Below are 20512 nucleotides of genomic sequence, written 5' to 3' on the forward strand. Positions count from 1 at the left end.
CCTCGAAGCCGAGACTCTGAAGGAGCAAGATGGTCTGTTCCGTCGCTCGCAGGACTTCGTCGCGAGAGGACACTTTGATCAACCAGTCGTCGAGGTAGGGAAACACCTGCAGGCTACGGAGGCGCAGGGCCGCAGCCACCACAACCAGACATTTCGTGAAAACCCTCGGAGAGGCCACCAGGCCGAAGGGAAGAACATGATACTGGAGATAGAGATCCTCCACCTGGAATCTCAAATACCGGCGAGGCCGGGTGTATCGGAATGTGTGTGTACGCCTCCTTGAGATCCAGTGAGCACAGCCAGTCCTTTGTCCAAGAGGGGATACAGCGTGGGAAGAGTGAGCATTCTGAATCGTTCCCGGACCAGGAACTTGTTCAGAGCACAGAGGTCCAGGATCGGACGCAGATCCCCCATCTTCTTGGGTACCAGAAAGTACCAGGAATAAAATCCGGAGTTCCATTGTTCCGTGGGAACTTCCTCGACCGCCCAAAGGCGAAGAAAAGCCTGAGCTTCCTGCATGAGTAGGGGAAGCTGAGACTGAGCAGAAGGAAACTCTCTTGGAGGCAGATCTGGGGGAACGCGACTGAAGTGGAGAGAGTACCCCTCTCGGATGATAGACAGTACCCAACTATCGGTGGTAAGACTTTCCTACTGGGCATAGAAATGATGGAGACGACCCCCGATGGGGAGAGGGAAAGCCTCGAGGAGGAAGGGAGCCCGAAGGCTCGGACTGGAATTGTCAAAAGGACGGCCCAGTCTTTGCCGGGGCCAGCGGCTAAGTCTTAGGTTGACGTTGCTGCTGTTGCAGTGGCCGTTTCGAATGAGGCCTAGAGAAAGCAGGAGTGGATTTTTGTGGATACTTCCGGAGAGGAATTTTATATTGGCAAGCTGGAGAGGCTTTAGGTTTAAGTTTCACCAGAGACACAAAGGACCGCTCGTGGTCTGAGAGGCGCTTCGTGGCCGCCTCAATGGAATCGTCAAAAGAGCTCATGACCCACACAAGGGAGATTGGCAAGGCGATCCTGTAGATTCGGATCCATATCCACAAGTCGGAGCCAAGCAAGGCTACGCATGGCGATCGCAAAGGCTGTAACTCTCGAGGACAATTCAAAGGCGTCGATTTAGAAGTAAGCCAAGAGGATGTACTTAAGCAGATTGACAGACTAAAGAACGACAAATCGCCAGGTCCGGACGGCATTCACCCAAGGGTACTCAAGGAGCTAAAAAACGAAATAGCGGAGCCATTTCGACAGATATGCAACCTATCCTTAAAAACCGGTGAGATCCCGGAGGATTGGAAAATAGCAAATGTCACGCCCATCTTCAAGAAGGGCGCAAGAGGAGACCCGGGAAACTACAGGCCGGTAAGCCTGACCTCAGTCCCGGGAAAGATGATGGAGGCACTGATCAAAGACAGCATCTGTGAGCACATCGAAAAAAATGGGCAGCTAAAACCGAGTCAACACGGCTTCTGCAAGGGTAGGTCATGCCTCACTAACTTATTGTACTTCTTTGAGGGGGTGAGCAGTCAGGTGGATAAAGGGGAATCTATAGACATCATTTACCTTGACTTCCAAAAAGCCTTCGACAAGGTGCCACACGAGAGACTGCTTAAAAAGATATGGAACCACGGGGTACAAGGGGAGGTCCACCGATGGATCAAGGTCTGGCTGGCAAACAGGAAGCAGAGGGTTGGCGTAAAGGGCCACTACTCAGACTGGAAAGGGGTCACGAGCGGAGTTCCGCAGGGGTCGGTGCTGGGACCGCTCCTGTTCAATATCTACATAAACGACCTAGAGGCGGGAATCAAGTGTGAGGTCATTAAATTTGCAGATGACACCAAACTATGCAGCAGGGCTCAAACCAGGGAAGACTGCGAAGATCTTCAAAAGGATCTAACACAGCTGGAAAAGTGGGCCGAAAAATGGCAGATGAGCTTCAACGTGGGGAAATGCAAGGTCATGCACGTGGGGAAAAAGAACCCGATGTTCACATACAAAATGGGGGGAACATCACTAGGGGTCAGCAACCTGGAGAGAGACCTGGGAGTGATGGTAGATGAAACACTGAAGGCATCAGCACAATGCGCCACGGCCTCAAGGAAAGCAAACAGAAAGTTGGGTATCATTAATAAGGGTATTACAACCAGGACGAAAGAAGTCATCATGCCGCTATATCGTGCAATGGTGCGGCCGCACCTGGAGTACTGCGTCCAGTACTGGTCGCCGTACCTCAAGAAAGACATGGCGGTACTTGAGGGAGTACAAAGAAGAGCAACTAGACTGATAAAGGGAATGGAAAAACTTCCATATACCGAAAGATTGAAGCAGTTGGGACTTTTCTCCCTGGAGAAGCGAAGACTTAGAGGAGACATGATAGAAACCTTCAAGATCCTGAAGGGCATAGAAAAAGTAGACAGGGACAGATTTTTCAAATTAAGGGGCGCCACAAGTACAAGGGGGCACTCGGAGAAATTGAAAGGGGACAGGTTTAGAACAAACGCTAGGAAGTTCTTTTTCACTCAGAGGGTGGTGGATACGTGGAACGCGCTTCCAGAGGCTGTTGTAGACAAGAAAACATTAAATGGTTTCAAAGAAGGTTTGGATAGATTCCTAGAAGAAAAAGGGATTGAGGGGTATAGATAGGTATAGACCATTGCTCAGGAAATGGGCCTGATGGGCCGCCGCGGGAGCGGACCGCTGAGCAGGATGGACCTAGGGTCTGCCTCAGCGGAGGCAACTTCTTATGTTCTTATGTAAGAGGCCTGGAACATATACAGGCAGAGCTGGGAGAAGGTCTCTACGAGGAGACGAAACTCCTAACGCCGAGGCTCTGGCATGACCTCCCGGAATGAGCAGAGGGCATCAACACAGAACAGGAGATAGGACGTGAAGATGAAACTGTAGTTAAGGACACGGTTCACCATCATCGAATTCTGATAAAGGCGGCGACCAAATTTGTCCATCGTACGGCCCTCCCTGCCCGGGGGGACGGCAGCATAGACCTTCGAGGGGTTAGATTTCAAGGAAGACTCAACTATCAAGGATTGGTGCGAAAGCTAAGCACCTTCAAACCCTTTAACCATGATAGTCCGGTAACGGGACTCCAACTTGGAGGGAATAGCTGTGACAGCATATGGTGTCTCCAGGTTCCGGAGAAACGTCTGCCGGAGAACCTGATGCAACGGAAGGCGAAGTGCCTCACGAGGCATATGGTCAACTCCCAATTCCGCCAGGTATTCCTGGGTAAAGCAGGAGTTGGACTGAAGATCCAAGTTCAGAGCTCTGCCCATGTCAGAGATGAAACGAGAAAAGGAGGAGGTCCGAGAAGAAGAGTCATCCTCTGGGGGGGGGGGGGACTCCAACCGAGATCGGGGTACAGCCGAGAAAGAGGGAGAAACTTCCCTGGAATAGTAAGTCGGAGCCTCAGAGTCCCGTGAACGGGAGACCGAAGAGGTTCGACTAAGACAGCCCCGCGCCAGATGGACCGGGGAAGATCCCAGGGTCCTAGGAAAGCGCCGAGAAAGCCTCGGAGAAGACGGGGTATAGGAAAAATCCCCAACTGGCTTCGAAGCAGTCCCTTTAGAAGCTGGCAAGTGCCTCGATGGGGAACAAACACTAGAGTCCAATTCGAGGACAAGTGTGTGTCTGGATGGTTTCAAGGTCGGAGACCAGCCCCGACAGGGCGGGGAAGACCGGGGCCATTTGGAAGAGGCGAGCCTCGCCGCAGAAGCGAGGAACAGCGGCCCCCAACTTGGACCCTCGAAAAGACACCAGTGACTCCGGAAAGGAAGACCCCCTGGGGGTAATCCGACGAGTCTTACGGTTGAGGCCTTGAGAGACGAGGGGACGCTCAGGCTGGTCAGACTGCAGCTGGGTCAAGACCGAGGTGAAAGGCGTCGAAGTCGAGACTAGTTGGCTGACCACCGAGGAAAACTGCGTGGTAATAATAGCCTTAAGCATATCCTCGAACATAGCACCAAGACCCAAGGTAGGTGGGTCGAAGGTGCAGCAGTGCGCTCCTTCGGGGGCGACCTCAAGGAAGATTGGGAACAAACACTAGTATTCCCTACGTGAGGAGGCACGCTTAGATTGATGTCTCGAAGACGCCGACGAGGCGGCGCTAACATAGGCTTCTTCACTGGCATACCTGAGGAGGAAAGAGGAGACTTACCCGAAGCCGGAGTAGCTGGAGGGGCCGAGGGGCCCAATGAGGGCGTCAAGGCCGAGCTCGAGGCCAGTCCCGCAGGATCCAGGGACCAAAGAGTTGGAGAATCTAGGCCACCCCAGTTGTAAAGTTGCACAACGGGGACATGACTCAGCACAGTGCTCTGCACCTAGGCACTCCACACACCAACGATGAGGATCGATGATGGAGATAACCTGGTTGCACTTAGTGCAGTGTTTAAATCCGAAACGAGGCCGGGACATAAGAAAAAAAGAGAGCCACGGTCCCACGAGGCCAGGCGGCCAAAGGAAGACCGGGAACCTGGTCAAAAATATAAGAACTGAAAAAAAAAAAAAAAATGAAAAGAAAGAAAATGAAAGACGCAAGCACATCGACTCAAAAGAAACTAACAAAATAAGCTGCGGTGCAAGAGGGACAATGAGATCGCACGAAGCAAGGGAGCAGTGCTTCTGGCTCCGCAGAAAACAGAGAACTGAAGACACGCTGAGGAGACGCATGCCCTAGGCAGGGCAGGAGGAGCACGCGCACATGCGCGGGCCAATCGCAAGCCTGAAGGTCTTTGAGCAAGTCTGCTTGCGAAAACGTCTGCTAGGGGGCTCCGTTGGTGACGTCACCCACATGTGGAGAATATGCTGCCTGCTTGTCCTGGGATAAACTTAGCTTTGTATTCCGGGTCTTCAACCAAAATGGAGCTCGACTCGGTTAACAGTAACTAAAACAATACAAAAAAAAAGTAATAATTTTAATGTGACTAATTTCCGAAGTGTTTGGCAAATAAAATAGTTTTTAAAGATTTGCAAAAAAGTAGAAAAGGACCAGAACCCCTTACGATAAAAGGAAGTTAGTGTGTTCCATAGTTGAGAAAATTTGAAAACCAAGGATTGACTGTGTTTAATCTTATGCAATGTTTGTAATATATATTTTCAAATCCTAATTTAAAAATGACCCCCCCCAACTAGTTTCTGTTAGTTCAGTTAGAATTTTAGAGGCTCTTTGTGGTCAAAATAGACGTGACCCGTTTAGCTGTTTTAAAATTACAAAATCAGTTTGCAGCAGTGACGATTTCTCCTTGTCAGAAATGATCCTTATTTTATGACTCAATAACTATAAAGTAAAGCAGGCGAGGCAACATCTACTCAGGACATCTGGAGCAATCTGACAGATAGCTTATGATGTCATGGCTGGAATGAGAACTTAACTAATATATGAATTTGAATGGGGGTTTTTTTAACCACTTCCATTCAACTCACTCACCTTCTGTGCATCCTCTTCCTCTCTCTATGGCATGAGTGTGAAATGTCTTTTGTCAATCAAGGCAGCTACAGTGATTATCTCCTCCAGGACTCACCACTGGCACATCCTCCAGTCCTTGGACTCCAGGATGTCTATAGCACACTCTCAAAATACAATGTCACATGCAAGTCTCCTGGCGTCACCCCATTTTAATTTTTAATGGTGATTTTTGTATACAAAATGTGCAAAATGAAAACACCACACGCTGTTTAGGGCTAGGAAATACAATGAGCACATCCTTAGGAACATTTCACAATATCTTCTCCAGTAAAGCAATCACCCTGCACTAATTATAAAAACGGGCACATGAAGGACTTGAAAGAATTTGGTGGAGATCAAACTGCTATGTTCAAAACAGATGTGTTTACTTGCTGAATGTTAGCTGAATATGAATTAAATTTAAGTAGAAATGCTTGTGGAATGTGCATACTTGAAAAATATGACTTGAAACTTAATACAACCCCCCCCCAACAACCCACAAAGCATTCCACATGCCCTCATACAAACCCAAGAGGACTTAACATGGATAAAGAATGCTGCACTGTATCTATTTTCCCTTTACTAATAACAAAGAGACTGGGTTCTTAACTTGATAATATCTTTTCCAGTAGATTGGGATGGTATGCTGAACCATGGGTCTTGCATTGGCTCCCGCAAGTCCGTTGCAGGAGACACAGATCACTGTTTTCAGTATCTCCTCCTTCTCCATGCTCTCTGCTGCCCCCAGTCAGTTTCAAAGCCTGCGACAGCCCTACAGGAGAGAACAGGAGGAGAACGGGGAGACCGCCCCCCCAAACAAGACTTTGATCTCCTCATAAATATAAATACATAGCTCATACGCACACCATGGAGAGGAAGGAACAAAAACTTTATTAGCAAAATACCAGAAGAAACTGTGGAACTCTGGGGAAACTCTGAGTAACTATATAGACAATATACAATGTCTTCCAATTTACTATAGGAAGGTCAGAGATGCAGCCTTCAAGTAGCAGTAGGTCCAGGCAAGTGCATTGACACTATCTGTATCAACTGGAAATGATATTATCAAGGTAAGAACCCAATCTCTTCTTCAGTGCAATAGGGATGGTATGCTGAACCATGGAACATACCTAAGCAGTCACAAAAACCCCGGGTGGGACAAGCCTGCCCTCAAAACTGAGACTCTGAAGGAGGAGTCCTCAAGCTGCTACATTCACCATATAAAACTTGGTGAAAGTGTGAAGGGACGACCAAGTTGCTGCCCAGCAAATCTCATCCAGAGGAATCGTCCTGGCTTCAGCCCAGGCAGAGGCAATCCCTCTCATCAAATGCGCTTGAAGCATGAAGGGAGGCTGCCTACCATAGGCAATGTTACAGGAAGAAATGGATGATCTGATCCATCTTGAAATGGCAGCCTTAGAAGCCAGCCTCCCCTTCTTAGCCAGATTTGCCAAAACAAAGAGGTGGTCCGAGAGATGAAAGTCATCCGTAACCTCCAGGTAACCCAAAACCACCTTCCTGACATTCAGCACCTACAGGATTTTATCCTTCTTCTTAGAACCTGAGGGCTGAAAAGCTGGCAGGTGAACTTCCTGGTTGAGGTGAAACGCCGAGACCACCTTTGGCAAGAAAGAGGGGAACAGTCCTCAAGGGAATCTCAGCCTTTCTGATATGCAGGTAAGTATCCCTGCATGACAAGGTTTGCAATTTGGAGACACCTCGCAAAAGTGATGGTAACCAGAAACACTGTCTTGATAGCCAAGTCCATTAGGGAGGTATCCTATATGGGCTCAAATAATAATAATAATAATAATAATAATAATAACTTTATTTTTCTATACCGCCATAGTCAGGCGACTTCTAGGCGGTTTACATTGTAAGAAGGCTGGACATTCAGCGAATAACAAGTACAGTACAATACTAATACAATACAATAAATTCACATATAATACAGTAGAGTGAGTCCAAATTCAAAACATACAATAAGTTTAAATACAGTACCGAATAAAGAGACTAGATGCAGTACAATAGTCTAAATGGTAACTTACATATTAATTGGAGATCTAAGGGTAATGAGTGTCTGAAAGATTTAGAACATCCATGAGAGGGGTCTTAGTGGGGAGGGGACCGTTTTAGTCTATGAATTTAGTGAATAGGGTGGTTTTGATCGATTTGCGGAAAGTATTATAAGTCATGTTTGGTTCGTTTATGTGGTTTTTCAGCCAGGTTTGCTGTCTGTTCGCTTGGAACTGGAAGGTTCTGTCCAAGAAGGATTTGTATCTGCAGCCTGTAATCTTTGGGTATGCAAAGATGTTTTTGTTTCTGGTCGTTCTTGTGGGGTTGTATAGGGTGAAGTGAGTTTGTAGGTATGAAGGTGCTAGTCCCCAGGCTTGTTTGAAACAGGTGCAAGCGAATTTGAATAGAATTCGCGCTTCTATTGGAAGCCAGTGTAGTTTTTTGTAGTAGGGGCTGATGTGATCGTTTTTTCTTAGCCCAAAAATTAGGCGTACGGCGGTGTTTTGTATTAGTCTCAGTTTTATTATTGTTTTTTGTGGGATGCCTAGGTAGATGATGTTGCAGTAGTCAAGGAGGGATAGGATCAGTGCCTGAACCAGCAACCTGAATGAAGAAGGGTCAAAGTATTTTTTTATGGTTCTTAGTTTCCATAATGTGTAAAAGCATTTTTTTCACTAGTAAGTTTGTGTGGTCGGTCATAGTTAGGTGAGTGTCAAGAGTGATGCCTAGTATTTTTATGTTTTTGGAAATTGCGTATTCGTGATTATTTATTTTTATCGATGTTCTCGTAATTTTGTCATTGGGACTAGCCAGAAAGACTTTTGTTTTTTCTGCGTTTAGTTTTAGTTTGAAATGGAGTCCTCGAAAGCCCCTCCAACATGATGTTCAGATTCCAAGACAGACAGGGCTGGCGATCAGTGGGCTGCAGCCTCAGGGCTCCCTTGAAGTAACCGACAACATCCAGGTGTGCAAAAAGGGAACACCTGAGCACCCTGGGACCTATACAGGAACTTCCACCCACTTGAACCTTCAGGGATGAAACTGCCAGCAGGACAGGACAGCAGATACCAGTGGTAGGATCCAGCTGCTCCTTGCGGCACCAACGTTAGAACATATCCCATTCATGTGGCAGGTTTCTTGACTTTCAAAAGAGTGCACACAACCAAACCCAAGTAGCCCTTCCGCTCAAGAGCCATGCCGTGAGATCAAAGCACTCCGAATCTTGCAGGACGATCGGACCTTAGGAGAGAAATCCCTGAAACGTCTGAAGTCTCAGTGATCGGCCGATCTGAAGACACACTAGGTCTGCATACCAAGGGTGTCGAGGCTAGTCCAGGGCCACTAGGATAACACGTCCCTGATGCCTGGCCACTCTTCCTACCATTGGCAAGGAGGGAATATGTCCCATCAACCAAGAATGAATCAGCGAATTGATCCCTGCGCTTCCACACTCATATCTTCAGCTGAAGAAATGCAATGCTTTTTTGTTGCTCGCTATTGCCATGTGGCCGAATGTAGGGCTGCCTCAATGGTCAAAGATGCTCTGAAACACCTTAAGTGGGGGAGACCACTCTCCTGGGTCCAGAGTCTGTCTATTGAGAAAGTCTGCCCCACATATTTTGTACGCCAGTAACATGAGCCGCAGTGATGACCAGAAGATAAGACTGTACAGCGGAAGAGAGCTTTCGCTTCCTTCAGGAGGCCGACACGCCTAGTATCTCATTGCTTGTTGATGTAAGCCACTGCTGTCACATTGTCGGAAAACACCCTGACTGCTTTGTTCGACAACTGGAGCTGAAACTGAATCAGCGCCATCCAGATGGCCTGTTGATGGATTGGGGACCATCGTCACTGCACTGGGTGATTCTTGCAGTGCACTCCCCAGTCCAGAAGGCTGGTATCTATCGTTAGCATGATCTAAGAGTCTATCCTTAGAGGCATCCCTGAGGACAGCGACCGAGGGCAAAGCCACCAGGATATCCTGCTGCGGGCCTCCGATGTCCAGGCCAGTCAAACATGCAGAAAATCCCTCTGTGGAGACCAGCAAGAGAGCACAGTGTGTTCACGCCTTAGGAACCACTTCTATCGTGGCTGCCATTGAACCCAGGAACTGATGATCCCAGGCCAACGGAGCCTGCTGCACCAGGAGAGGTGAAACTTGGCCCCCAAGTTTCAGTCTAAGTTCCCCTGGAAGAAACACACTGCCTATTTCCACATCAAATTGAACAGCCAGGTACTCCAGTGACTGAACAGACAGTAACTGGCTCTTCTTCAGGTTGACAATCCATCACAGATCTTGAAGGATCGTCAAAACATTCAGAACCGCGCTCTCTGCTTCCTCCTGCGAGGAGAGTGCCCTGATGAGCTAGTGGTTCAAGTAAGGGTAGATCAGCCACTCAAGTTTGCAGAGGTGGGCCGCCACAACAGCCATCACTTTGGTGAAGGTCTAGGGGGCTGTAGCCAGACCGAACGGGAGAGCCTTGAATTGAAAGTGCTGCTCCAGGACACAAAACCAAAGGAAGAGCCTGTGATCTGGAAATATTGGCATGTGGAGCTATGCCTCAGTCAAGTCCAGCGCTGCTAGGAACTCCCTCGGCTGCACAGAAGCAATGACCGACCGGAGAGTCTTCATACAAAAGAGGCACTTTGAGAGCCACATTGACTTGCATGGTATGCGTCTGTATATGGCCTTTTGGTTAAGGATGGGCTGGAGTGAGCTTTGACGGAGACTTATGCATTTGGAATCCAAGCACAATACCGGGTAGAGCTTTGGATTCTTGCCCAGAAATAGCTAAGAAGAAAAAAATTTAAATTGAATCAGGTTGGGCAGACTGGATGGACCATTCGGGTCTTTATCTGTCATCATCTACTATGTTACTATGACATACTTGAGGTCCAGAACGAGTCTCCAAACCTCGGAGCCTTTCTTAGGCATGACGAAGTATATGGAGTATCTGCTGGAGCCCAAGTCTGCGTCTGCCACCTGTTCGATCACTTGAATGTCGATCAACTTCTGGACAGTCACCTGAACCTGGGTCACTTTCTCTGATCTGCACACGAGCAAGTCTACAAACCAGGCAGAGAAAGGATGAGCGAACTCTAACTTGTAGCTATCCCTGATGATTTCCAGAATCCACTGGTTGGTCATGATAGCCTTCCAAGCTGCCAGGAAGTCCTGCAGCCTTCCTCCAATCTTGCTTGGGGAGGCCAGGGGCCTGGCGTTGTTGCGACTTATTGGGCTGACGTGTAAAGTCTTGCATGTAGGAAACAGAAACCTGAATTACAGCTATACGATGGGAGGGCTGTTATTGGGTGAGAGTACCCAAGAAAGGGACTTGAGGGTAATGGTGGACGAAACAATGAAGCCGTCGGCACAGTGCGCAGCGGCCGCTAAGAAGGCGAATAGAATGCTAGGTATAATCAAGAAAGGTATTACAACCAGAACGAAACAAGTTATCCTGCCATTGTATCGGGCGAAGGTGCGTCCGCATCTGGAGTACTGAGTCCTTAAGAAGGATATGGCGATACTCGAGAGGGTTCAGAAGAGAGCGACACGTTTGATAAAAGGTATGGAAAACCTTTCATTCCCTGGAGAAGAGGAGACTTAGAGGGGATATGATTGAGACCTATAAGATCATGAAGAGCATTGAGAAAGTAGAGAGGGATAGATTCTTCAAACTTTCAAAAACTACAAGAACGAGAGGGCATTCGGAAAAGTTGAAAGGGGACAGATTCAAAACCAATGCTAGGAAGTTCTTCTTCACCCAGCGGGTGGTGGACACCTGGAATACACTTCCAGAGGGCATGATAGGACAGAGTACGGTACTGGGGTTCAAGAAGGGATTGGACAATTTTCTGAAGGAAAATGGGATAGAGGGGTATAGATAAAGGATTGCTACACAGGTCCTGGACCTGTTGGGCCGCCACGTGAGCGAACTGCTGGGCACAATGGACCTCTTGTCTGACCCAGCAAAGGCACTGCTTATGTTCTTATGTTTGCATGCAGGCCATCAAATTCACTAAAGGCCTGCACGCAAATGGAGACGATCGTTGGCACGCCCCCCACCCACAGCATGAATCGCTAGAAAGCGATCCTGGAGCATGCACAGAGCCTGACAGTAGTGACAGGAGAAGGAGCCTCCTGTCACTGCTGTCAGGGCTTTTGACAGCTTTTTTAAAAATTTTAATCGGGTAGATATTTTGCGTGTATTACACACGCAAAATAACTGCTCAGTCCACACCTGAAGTGCCGCCTCCCTCCTCAAACACCTAAAAAAATGCCCCGCACGCTGATGCCCCCCCCCCCCCCCCCCGCCAACACAAGGCAGGAGGGAAGCCAATTCCCTCCTGCCATCTTAAACGCCACCTGGGCGGGCCCAAAATTCTCCTGCCGCGATACTGGCCTTAGGCCATGCCCGATGCATCATCTGATGCACAGGGAGGGGCCTAAGGCACTGATTGGCTGAAGTGCCTCGGGCGTCTAAGGAAGTCCTCGATTGGCCATTGAGAGGTAAGCAGCATTTACTATAAATTTCACAAAAGGGAGCGGTAAGATCTGTGAGCTGTAGACACACATTATTAAAGCCAGCAAAGTAGGAGAGAGTCATTCAAAATAATAGCAATAAGAAAAATAAAATGACAATGTTAGTGACAGGGATTGTTGTTTTTATGACTATACAGTTCCTAATTTGTGGTCTTTAAAGAGAGAGAGCTGCACTTTTGGATGCTGTAATATTTTGTGAATGTTCTTTTGTACCCCGTTCTGAGCTCCTGGGAAGGCGAGATAGAAATCTAAGCAAATAAAATCTCCAGACAGCCTTTTTGGGAGATAAAACTTCCAGTGGTGCCCACTTTTTAAACCCTTTCCAAACCAACCAAGTTTATTACATTACATTACATTAGTGATTTTTATTCCGCTTGTACCTTGCGGTTCAAAGCGGATTACATAAGAAGAGAACTGGACATTTCCAGGATGGTACATGACAATAGAGAATACAGTTTGAGGATAGAGACTTAATAACAGAATGATAGTAGGCCTCTTCTATAAACAGCTGAACTTCTTTTCAGAACCACTATCAATTTTTACTGATTTTTTTTTTACCACTTATTACAGCAGAATTCACAGGGTATTAGAAATTCTAAATAAATGATTAATGCTTTGGAAGCAACAGAATTAGATACTACAAATTGCTATTAGTAACCCCCGATATAGAGTCATAGACAAATATTTTCCCCAAGAGAACTATTTCAGTGATCAGAATTACACATCTGAGGATGTCTATTGGTTATGAATTTGCCAAAACAGAATTGGCAAAAAAATTGTCAACTGGTCATGCCTACATGCATGATTTTATTATTAATTATCCACAATTTTATAATTATCAGCTATACCAATTCAATCTACCAACTTCTATAAAAGTGTGTTAAAGGAGAAATTATGCCTATCTAATTTTCTTTGCTTTAGTCAGCGAAACCAGTCTCCACAAATGGATTATCCCCCTTTCTACCAGCAGGTGGAGGCAAAGAAGAGACCGAATTCTACCAGTGACATCACTAGATAATCTGTGTTGCCTCCTGGAAGATTTCAGTATGCATCTGCCCAAGCAGAAAGTCATTACACAATGCACCCATGCCCCATCAACCACAGCAGCTGTAATGAGCAGCAAGTGAGTGAAACTCCGCAAAGTGGCACTTGCTACCCTGCATGTACCAGGGAAAAACCAACCTGGGTGTTTTGCTTCTTTTTTTTTTTAATTTTACAGTACCTGAGAGAACACAGAGCATACTTAGAACCCTAGGCCAAGGACAGGATTGCAGAACTGTTTGTCTAAGGGAGAAAAAATAAAAAAATCAGGCAAGGTATAACTTCTGAGGGGGATCCTTTGCACCGTCTCCCAACTCCCAACTGGGCATAAGAGAATGAGGTCAGTGAAAGTCCTGAACAGCAACCTACCACTTGCTGAAGGTAGAGAAAAATACTGAAATCTGTCTGGAGGTACCAACAACTTATTCAGAGAGGAAGAAACCCCATGTGTGGTGAACAGTGAGCTGACGCTAAGAGGCAGACATTTTCAAAAAGCCTTAGATGGGATTAACTCTTCAGACAGGGGATCTAAACCAGGAATAAAGTGGAGTATTATCTTCCATTGCATGAGAAGTTACTTGACATTTTTTTTCCGCTAATACAAATGCCTCTTTAAAGTTAATTATTCCCATTCACTTTCAGACAGTGCCAAATTTGCTTTAGGTACACCTAATGCAAACATCATAAAACTACTCAGGTAAATGTTGTTCTTTAATTAATTGCTTAATTACAGGGATGAAATGTTTACTCAAACACCTTTTTTAGATCCCTCAGGCAAGTCAAGTAGAGACAGCTTTTATATCCTTAACCTTTATCCCTGTGATCCACTTTATGTAAACACATTAGACAATGAAAGAGAACATACAATAGATTCTATAGCACAGCGATTGTCAACTTTGATCGTTTGATTATTACAGATATTTTACACTGTTAAAAAAGAGATTAGGTTCTTACTTTGTTAATATCTTTTCCAATGGACAGGTGTGTCATTCTGGACAAGCAGATTATCTTCCCATGGCCACGAGCCATCTGCAGAAGGAATCCACTCTGAATTTTTTCTAACCCTCCTACTTCACTGAGAGCTCTACTGCCACCTACAGTCAGTTTCAAAGCAAGAAAGAGTTCCTCTGAGATCAGGTGAAGTAAGAAAAATGGGAAAACCTCCCAAGTAAATAACAGCTCTGCTCTAACAAATAACAAATGAAGAGGAGAAGGTTAACCAAACAATACAGCAATACAGAAGCATCAAGAAAGCTCAAATAGTACCCCGTAGATGCCAAAAATAGACTATTCATCATGGCCCAAAGAGCTGACAGACATCCAAGATACATACTTGGAGAAGAACAAACAGAATGAGACAGTAGGCAGGCAAAGGAAAGACAGGGCGGTGGTCCAGAATGATACACTTATCTGCTGGAAAAGATATTATCAAGATAAGAACATAATCTCTTTTTCCGGTGCAATAGGTGTGTCATTCTGGACAAGCGGAATGTACAAAAGCAGTCTCGGAAATCTAGGGCACAGTGACTGCACCAGCCTGAAATACTGAGGAGTCAAAGGCAGAGTCCTCCCTTGCTGCAACATCTAGCCTGTAAAAATTGGCAAATGTATGCAGAGTGGACCAAGTTGCAGCTCTACAAATCTCTGCTGAAGAGACTGCCTTAGCTTCCACACATAACAAAGCTACACTTCTGGTCGAATGTGCCTTAACAGAACAGGGAACTGCTTCCCTTCACACACATAATGTAGGTTGACAAAATGGCCTTATGGACCCATCTAGAAATCGTGGCCTTGGAAGTGGGCGTGCCTCACTTAGATGAATAAGTCAGCACAAATAGATGGTCAGAGTCTAAACTAATTGGTGACATCTAGATATCAAAGAAGCATTCTTCTTACATCCAACTTCTTTATAATCCGGTCCTGTTTCTTGGAACCTGTGGACTGAAACGCTGGCAGCGAACTTCCTGACTAACATGAAAAGCTGAAACCATCTTTGGCAGAAAAGAAGGAACAGTGCGTAGAGAGACTCCAGTCTCTGAGATTTTTAAGGAAAGATTCTCTACATGAGGTCATAGCTACCAGAAAGATTGCCTTTAGCGTCAAATCTAATAGGGATGCCTCTTCCAGCAGCTCGAACAGAGCTTTGGTGAGATCCCAGAGAGACACGTTAAGATGCCACGTAGGGAACAGTGGGCACCCTTCAGAAATCTGGCTTTGTCCAGATAAGACACCAACTTAGGTTTGCGGTCCCAAGCCCTGCGACTTGAACCCGAATGGAAGCCATTGGCAGTCCCTTTGTCAAGGCAAGCTTGGAGAAAACTAACACCACCGAAACTGGAGCTGAAAATGGCTCTACACGCTCCTGGGCGAACCAATGCTGAAAAGTCTTCCAGGCTTTAGCCTAGGCGGAAATTATAGTTGGCTTCTTAGACAATAAAAGAGTGGTAATGAATATCCTTTCCGCTCTAGCACTATGCGTTCAAAAGCCATGAAGTAAGAACAAAACAATCCGGATTCGCTATGCATATTGGAACCTGAGACAAAAGATCCAGAAGCACCGGTAACCGGAGAACAGGACCCATTTGAAAATGCATCACATCTACATACCATGGTCTGCAATCTAGAGCCACCAGAATGACCTTTCCTTGATGACATGCAATCCTTTGAATGATTCGGCTTATCATGGCTCGGGGAGGAAAGACGTACAAGAGTAGGCCCCGAGGCCAAGGCTGGACTAGAACATCTAGACTCTTGCTTCTGGGCTTGTATCTTCGACTAAATAATCTGTCTGCCTTTTTGTTCTTTGCCGTCACCATGAGGTCAATACAAGGCCGATCCCAACGATGAACAATGGCTTGAAACTCTGTTGCTGACATGGTTTGTTTGGCAGTTGAAATTTAATGCAAAGTATAAAGTGATGCACCTAGATTATAGAAACCCAGAAGAACTGCGTTTGCTAGGGAGGGAGAGGGACATTGGGGTGATAGTGTCAAGAGGATCTTAAGGCAACAAAACAATGGGACAAGGCAGTGGCTGTAACCAGAAGGATGCTAAGCTGCACAGTGAAGCATATCCAAGAAGAAGAAAGAAGGTGTGAATGCCTCTTGATAAGTCGTTCGTGAGGATCCATATGGAGTATTGTGTTCAATTTTGGAGGCTGCATCTCACTATGAACATAAAAAAAAGATTTGAGGCAGTCCTGAAGGAAGGTGAGAAAAAAAAATGACTTGTGGCTTGTGCCAAAAAACATATGAGAAGAGACTTGACCTGAATACGCATAACCTAGAGGACAGGAGGGACATGATATGGGTGCTTTATAAATAAATTCTGGGGTAAAGAAGTCAGCCCAGCACTGGTCCTACTTTCTAACTACTGGAGTTGCTGTCAAAGCCCACTCCAGGCTTGATCCTCATCTGTCTGTCACTTATGGAACACAGGCTGTAAAAGACTGTCCTGCGTTGGTCTTATTTTACATCCTCTAAAACTACTGTCAAAACTCAGTCCAGCTCTGAGCTCATTTAATTTTTGCTTAAATTGTTTTCCGCCCTTTTTCTTCATGGAGATCCTCTGTTTCCCAAGCATTCTTGAATTCTGTCACATCCACCACCCTTTTTCATGGAAAAGTATATTCTGAGGTTGCAAGGTGGGAGAATTGGGAGCAACCTCAACTCATGACCTAGTTCTACCACTTCCCTGTCTCTTAAAAAGATTAATTTGCACATTAATACTTTTAAGTATTTAAACATCTATATCTGTTTGTCACTCACACTATAGTTCCCCACCCTGTCTGCCTTATCAATTCCTCTGAAATTCCCTACCTGAGGAGAATCTATAGATTCACCCTTCTGTTTTGCTTGTCTGTCATAATTAGATTATAAGCTCTATTGAGCAGGGACAGTCTCTCACATATTTAATGTACAGTGTAGCATGAGCCTGGTAGCGCTATAAAAAATAATAAATGTTATAGGCGTATTTATTTATTGTATATCCAGCATAATCCAAAGTTCTTAGCAGGTTAGAATAAAACATTCATAATAAAAAAATATAACATAATTGGCAGAGAGAGATAGAGATTAAGCATGCCTAGGATAGTAGACTTGGGGGTGGGTCAGTAGAGTGGACAGACTTGATGGGCCCTTAGCTGCCGTCATCTTCTATGTTTCTATGTTTAATCATGAAGAAGTGGAACCTTTGCAAAGTGCAAGATATAATTCTGGCCAAATTGTTGGGCAGACTGGATGGACTGAGCAGGTCTTTATCTGCTTATATTTACTGCGTTCCTGTGTTACAATGCAATCCACTCCCCCCTTCTAAATCTGACATCACAAATCAAGAGGCAGATCCCCCCTAAACCTCCCTGGGACCCACTGACGGTCTCCCTGTGGTCCAGTAGCAGCCAGAAAGCAGTTCAGCCTCTCAGCTACCATCTGGGATTGTACTGGGATCTGAAATGACCACCCTGACCTTAGTGGTCATGGCAGCCAGTACAACCCCAGATGGTAGCAATACTTCATGAAAGACTTTTGAGGAAATTAGAAATTCATGGGATAGGAGGTAATGTCCTTTTATGGATTAAGAACAGATTTAAAAAGACAGAAAACATAGTAAGGTTAAAAAGTCAATATTTTCAACATTTATAAAAATTTGCAAGAGGACCTTGAGAAACTGGGAGACTGGACATCAAACAGGCAGATGACACTTAATGTAAGCAAGTGCAAAGTGTGGTTGTGGGAAAGAGGAACCCGAACTATAGCTATGTGATACTGGGTTCTATGTTAGGAGTCACTGCCCAGGAAAAAGATCTACCGTATTTTTCGCTCCATAAGATGCACTTTATTTCCACCTAAAAGTGGGTGGAAATGTAGGTGCGTCTTATGGAGCGAATAGCAATTTTTTTTAAACATTGTGCATCCAAGATATACCTGAGGACAACTCAGTGCTCTCTATCTCCACCTGCTGGTTGATGGATGTAATCCCACTAGTCTCTGGATTAATCTGCTGTTGATGACAAGGAATGTGCTTAAGAAACTTTTTGTTGAATTTATTTCTGGAACATTGACTGATCAGGCTCAGGCTTCGAATTAATAGTCTGCTAGAGTGGCAACCTTTGAATTGAAGGTCTCCAAGTTACAGAGAGTTTGTGGAGCCCTTTTAAGGATAAAAACCTAACCTCAAAGAAGATGGCATTCATGGAAAATCAATTAAGGAAAAACACCTTAAGATTTTTAAGTTGTCCAAGGTCTCCTTTGATTGCACCTGCTGAAATGATTAGAAAAGTACTCAAGTTACCAGCAGACAGCACCACCATTAGTGAGAATTCAATACCTGGTATTATCAGGAGATAAAGGTAGAATTGATCGCCAAGATATTAATCTAACAAATTATTTGGAATCATCTTTATTAGAATTTTGTTACTTCCAACCAAATAGCAATTACAACAATTTGAAATTAACATTTTACTTTTCCTGTTCTTCCAGAGCAGCCCCTTCCAACCCCATAGCCTGTCAATCGGTCGGTAACTGTAATTTTCTTCACGCTCAATATTAAGCCAAATTCTCCCCCTCCCCTCCAATGTGAGACCTGTGGTATTGCCCGGCCTCACCAATACCTGTGGCGGTATCACACACAAGTATATCAGAGCCATAAATACTTTGGAAACCATATTATTGGCCGCCTGGAATAACCCCTTTTCCGCCACAGCAGTGGCTGCATAAGAGTGTCACTAGTCCCCTAAAAGCACAGCTGTGGCCAGCAGGACTCCAACAAGTCCTGGGTAGTACTTCAGAAGATATCCAAACCAATATGAGATAAATGAATACTATCTGAAAAGAAAAGTCCAGGGCAATCAGTTGTTAACAAGTCATGATTCAATACCAAGCGCCTCAAAGAGCCCCCAACTTAGATACCGTGTTTCCCCGAAAATAAGCGCTAACATGATTTTTAAAGATGCTCCTAATATAAGCCCTAGTTTAGATTGACCCTGACTCCATCTCTTGACAGTAGTGCTGGCTGATTTGCCCCCCCCAAAATCAAGACTCGTCAATTCAATGACCCCCACCAGAGTGAGATCTGACATACCTCTGCTCCAAGGACTCCTACAGCAGAAGCAGCAGCAGCGGTGGCAGAACTGGCTGCTTTGTGGCCTTCCCCTGATGACATCAGTGAGGTGGCAGAGGGAAGGTCATGAAGCAGCCCTTTCAGAGCATTGCCACTGCTGCTGTTTTGGAGGCCTCAGAGGTAGGGGTATGTTAATCTCATGGTGGGAGGGTTCTGCATAGGGGGATGGGAGAGAGGGATAGAAAGAGGAAGAATCGGGGAGGAGGAGAGGGAGAGATGATTGATGTACATTAAAAAAAAATAAATACATTTTTTGGAGCAAAAATTAATATAAGAGTCAGGGAAACACGGTCCTTTTGCATTCTTTCTCTAAGGCAATTGCTTCCTGCCCCCCCCCCCCGGGGGCAATAAAATTAGAATGGTAGCCTCCATGAAAGGTGGCACCAATTGATCCCAGCCAGCTGGTGTGCAAGTGGCAACCCTAGCTCTGTGAGAAGGTGCTAGACAGACTTGCAGAACACAGAAGTTTTGCATGCTTTGGTGGGGGAGTGGAAGGGGGGAGAGGCGCGCGCAGCCCGAAGGCGGGGGCCCCCTCGCACTCACCTGGCGCCGCTGCCAGTCGGGCAGCTGCAGTGCCGAGGAGCCGTCGTGGCGCCCTTCCCGCCGCAGCTCGGCGCGCAGCTCCAGGTAGCAGACGAGCGTGAGCAGATGCAGCGCGAGCGAGAGCAGCAGCAGCGCGGCGAAGAGGCGGCAGGCGCCGCAGCTCTCGTGCCAGGGGCCGCGCGGCCGCCGCGAGGCCATGCCCGGACGCTGCTGCTCGCTGGCCCGCGCGCCCCGCCTCACGCCTCGCGCACCCTCCCGCCGACCAATCGCGCGCCGCCAGGGGCGGGGCCCGCCAACCGCTGCTCGGGCGGGATCGTCGAGCGCGAGCCAGGCCCCAAGTACCTGACGGATACCCAAAGAGCGGAGATTCTGACGTCATAATGCCTCAGCAGCCCGACCGTTGGTAATCCCAAATTTACATAGTACTTTCATCACACGCCCCCTGGAAACAGTGAAGAAGACATTCCCTTCTACCCTTTCCATTCCACTCACTCAAGATTCTCCATCCTCTTACCTTACCAATATGGCTTCAGACCCAACTTCTGCACTGAATCCCTATTGGCCTCTCTAATCTCTAAGGTTCAGCAACTGCATTCTCGTAACAAGTTTGCTGTCCTTCTACAATTCGACCTCTCCGCAGCTTTTGACGTTGTCCACCACGACATTCTAATTTTCCAACTCTCCGAGATAGGCATTAGCTCCATAGTTCTTGATTGGTTCTCCAAATTCTTGCGCTCCCGCTCTTACATGGTTAACATGAGCGGCACCTCATCCTCCCCCTGGACCCCGACT

General features: G+C 46.3%; 1 protein-coding gene across 8 annotated transcripts in view; it reads right to left on the minus strand.

Moving 5' to 3' along the window:
- The window catches only part of EDA (ectodysplasin A), a 134879-nt gene extending 114843 nt beyond the window's left edge, over positions 1-20036 (minus strand). For 2 of the 8 annotated variants that reach the window (XM_033944733.1, XM_033944732.1), the window contains exon 1: positions 19721-20036. In XM_033944733.1, the coding sequence (XP_033800624.1) occupies positions 19721-19918 (198 nt within the window). In that variant the 5' untranslated portion in view covers positions 19919-20036. The remainder of the gene's footprint in view (positions 1-19720) is intronic. The other 6 variants (XM_033944734.1, XM_033944735.1, XM_033944728.1 and 3 more) reach the window with 4 other exon arrangements.
- Positions 20037-20512: the final 476 nt, after the last annotated feature.

This window comes from Geotrypetes seraphini, chromosome 5 (assembly GCF_902459505.1).
Source record: "Geotrypetes seraphini chromosome 5, aGeoSer1.1, whole genome shotgun sequence".
Lineage (NCBI taxonomy): Eukaryota > Metazoa > Chordata > Amphibia > Gymnophiona > Dermophiidae > Geotrypetes > Geotrypetes seraphini.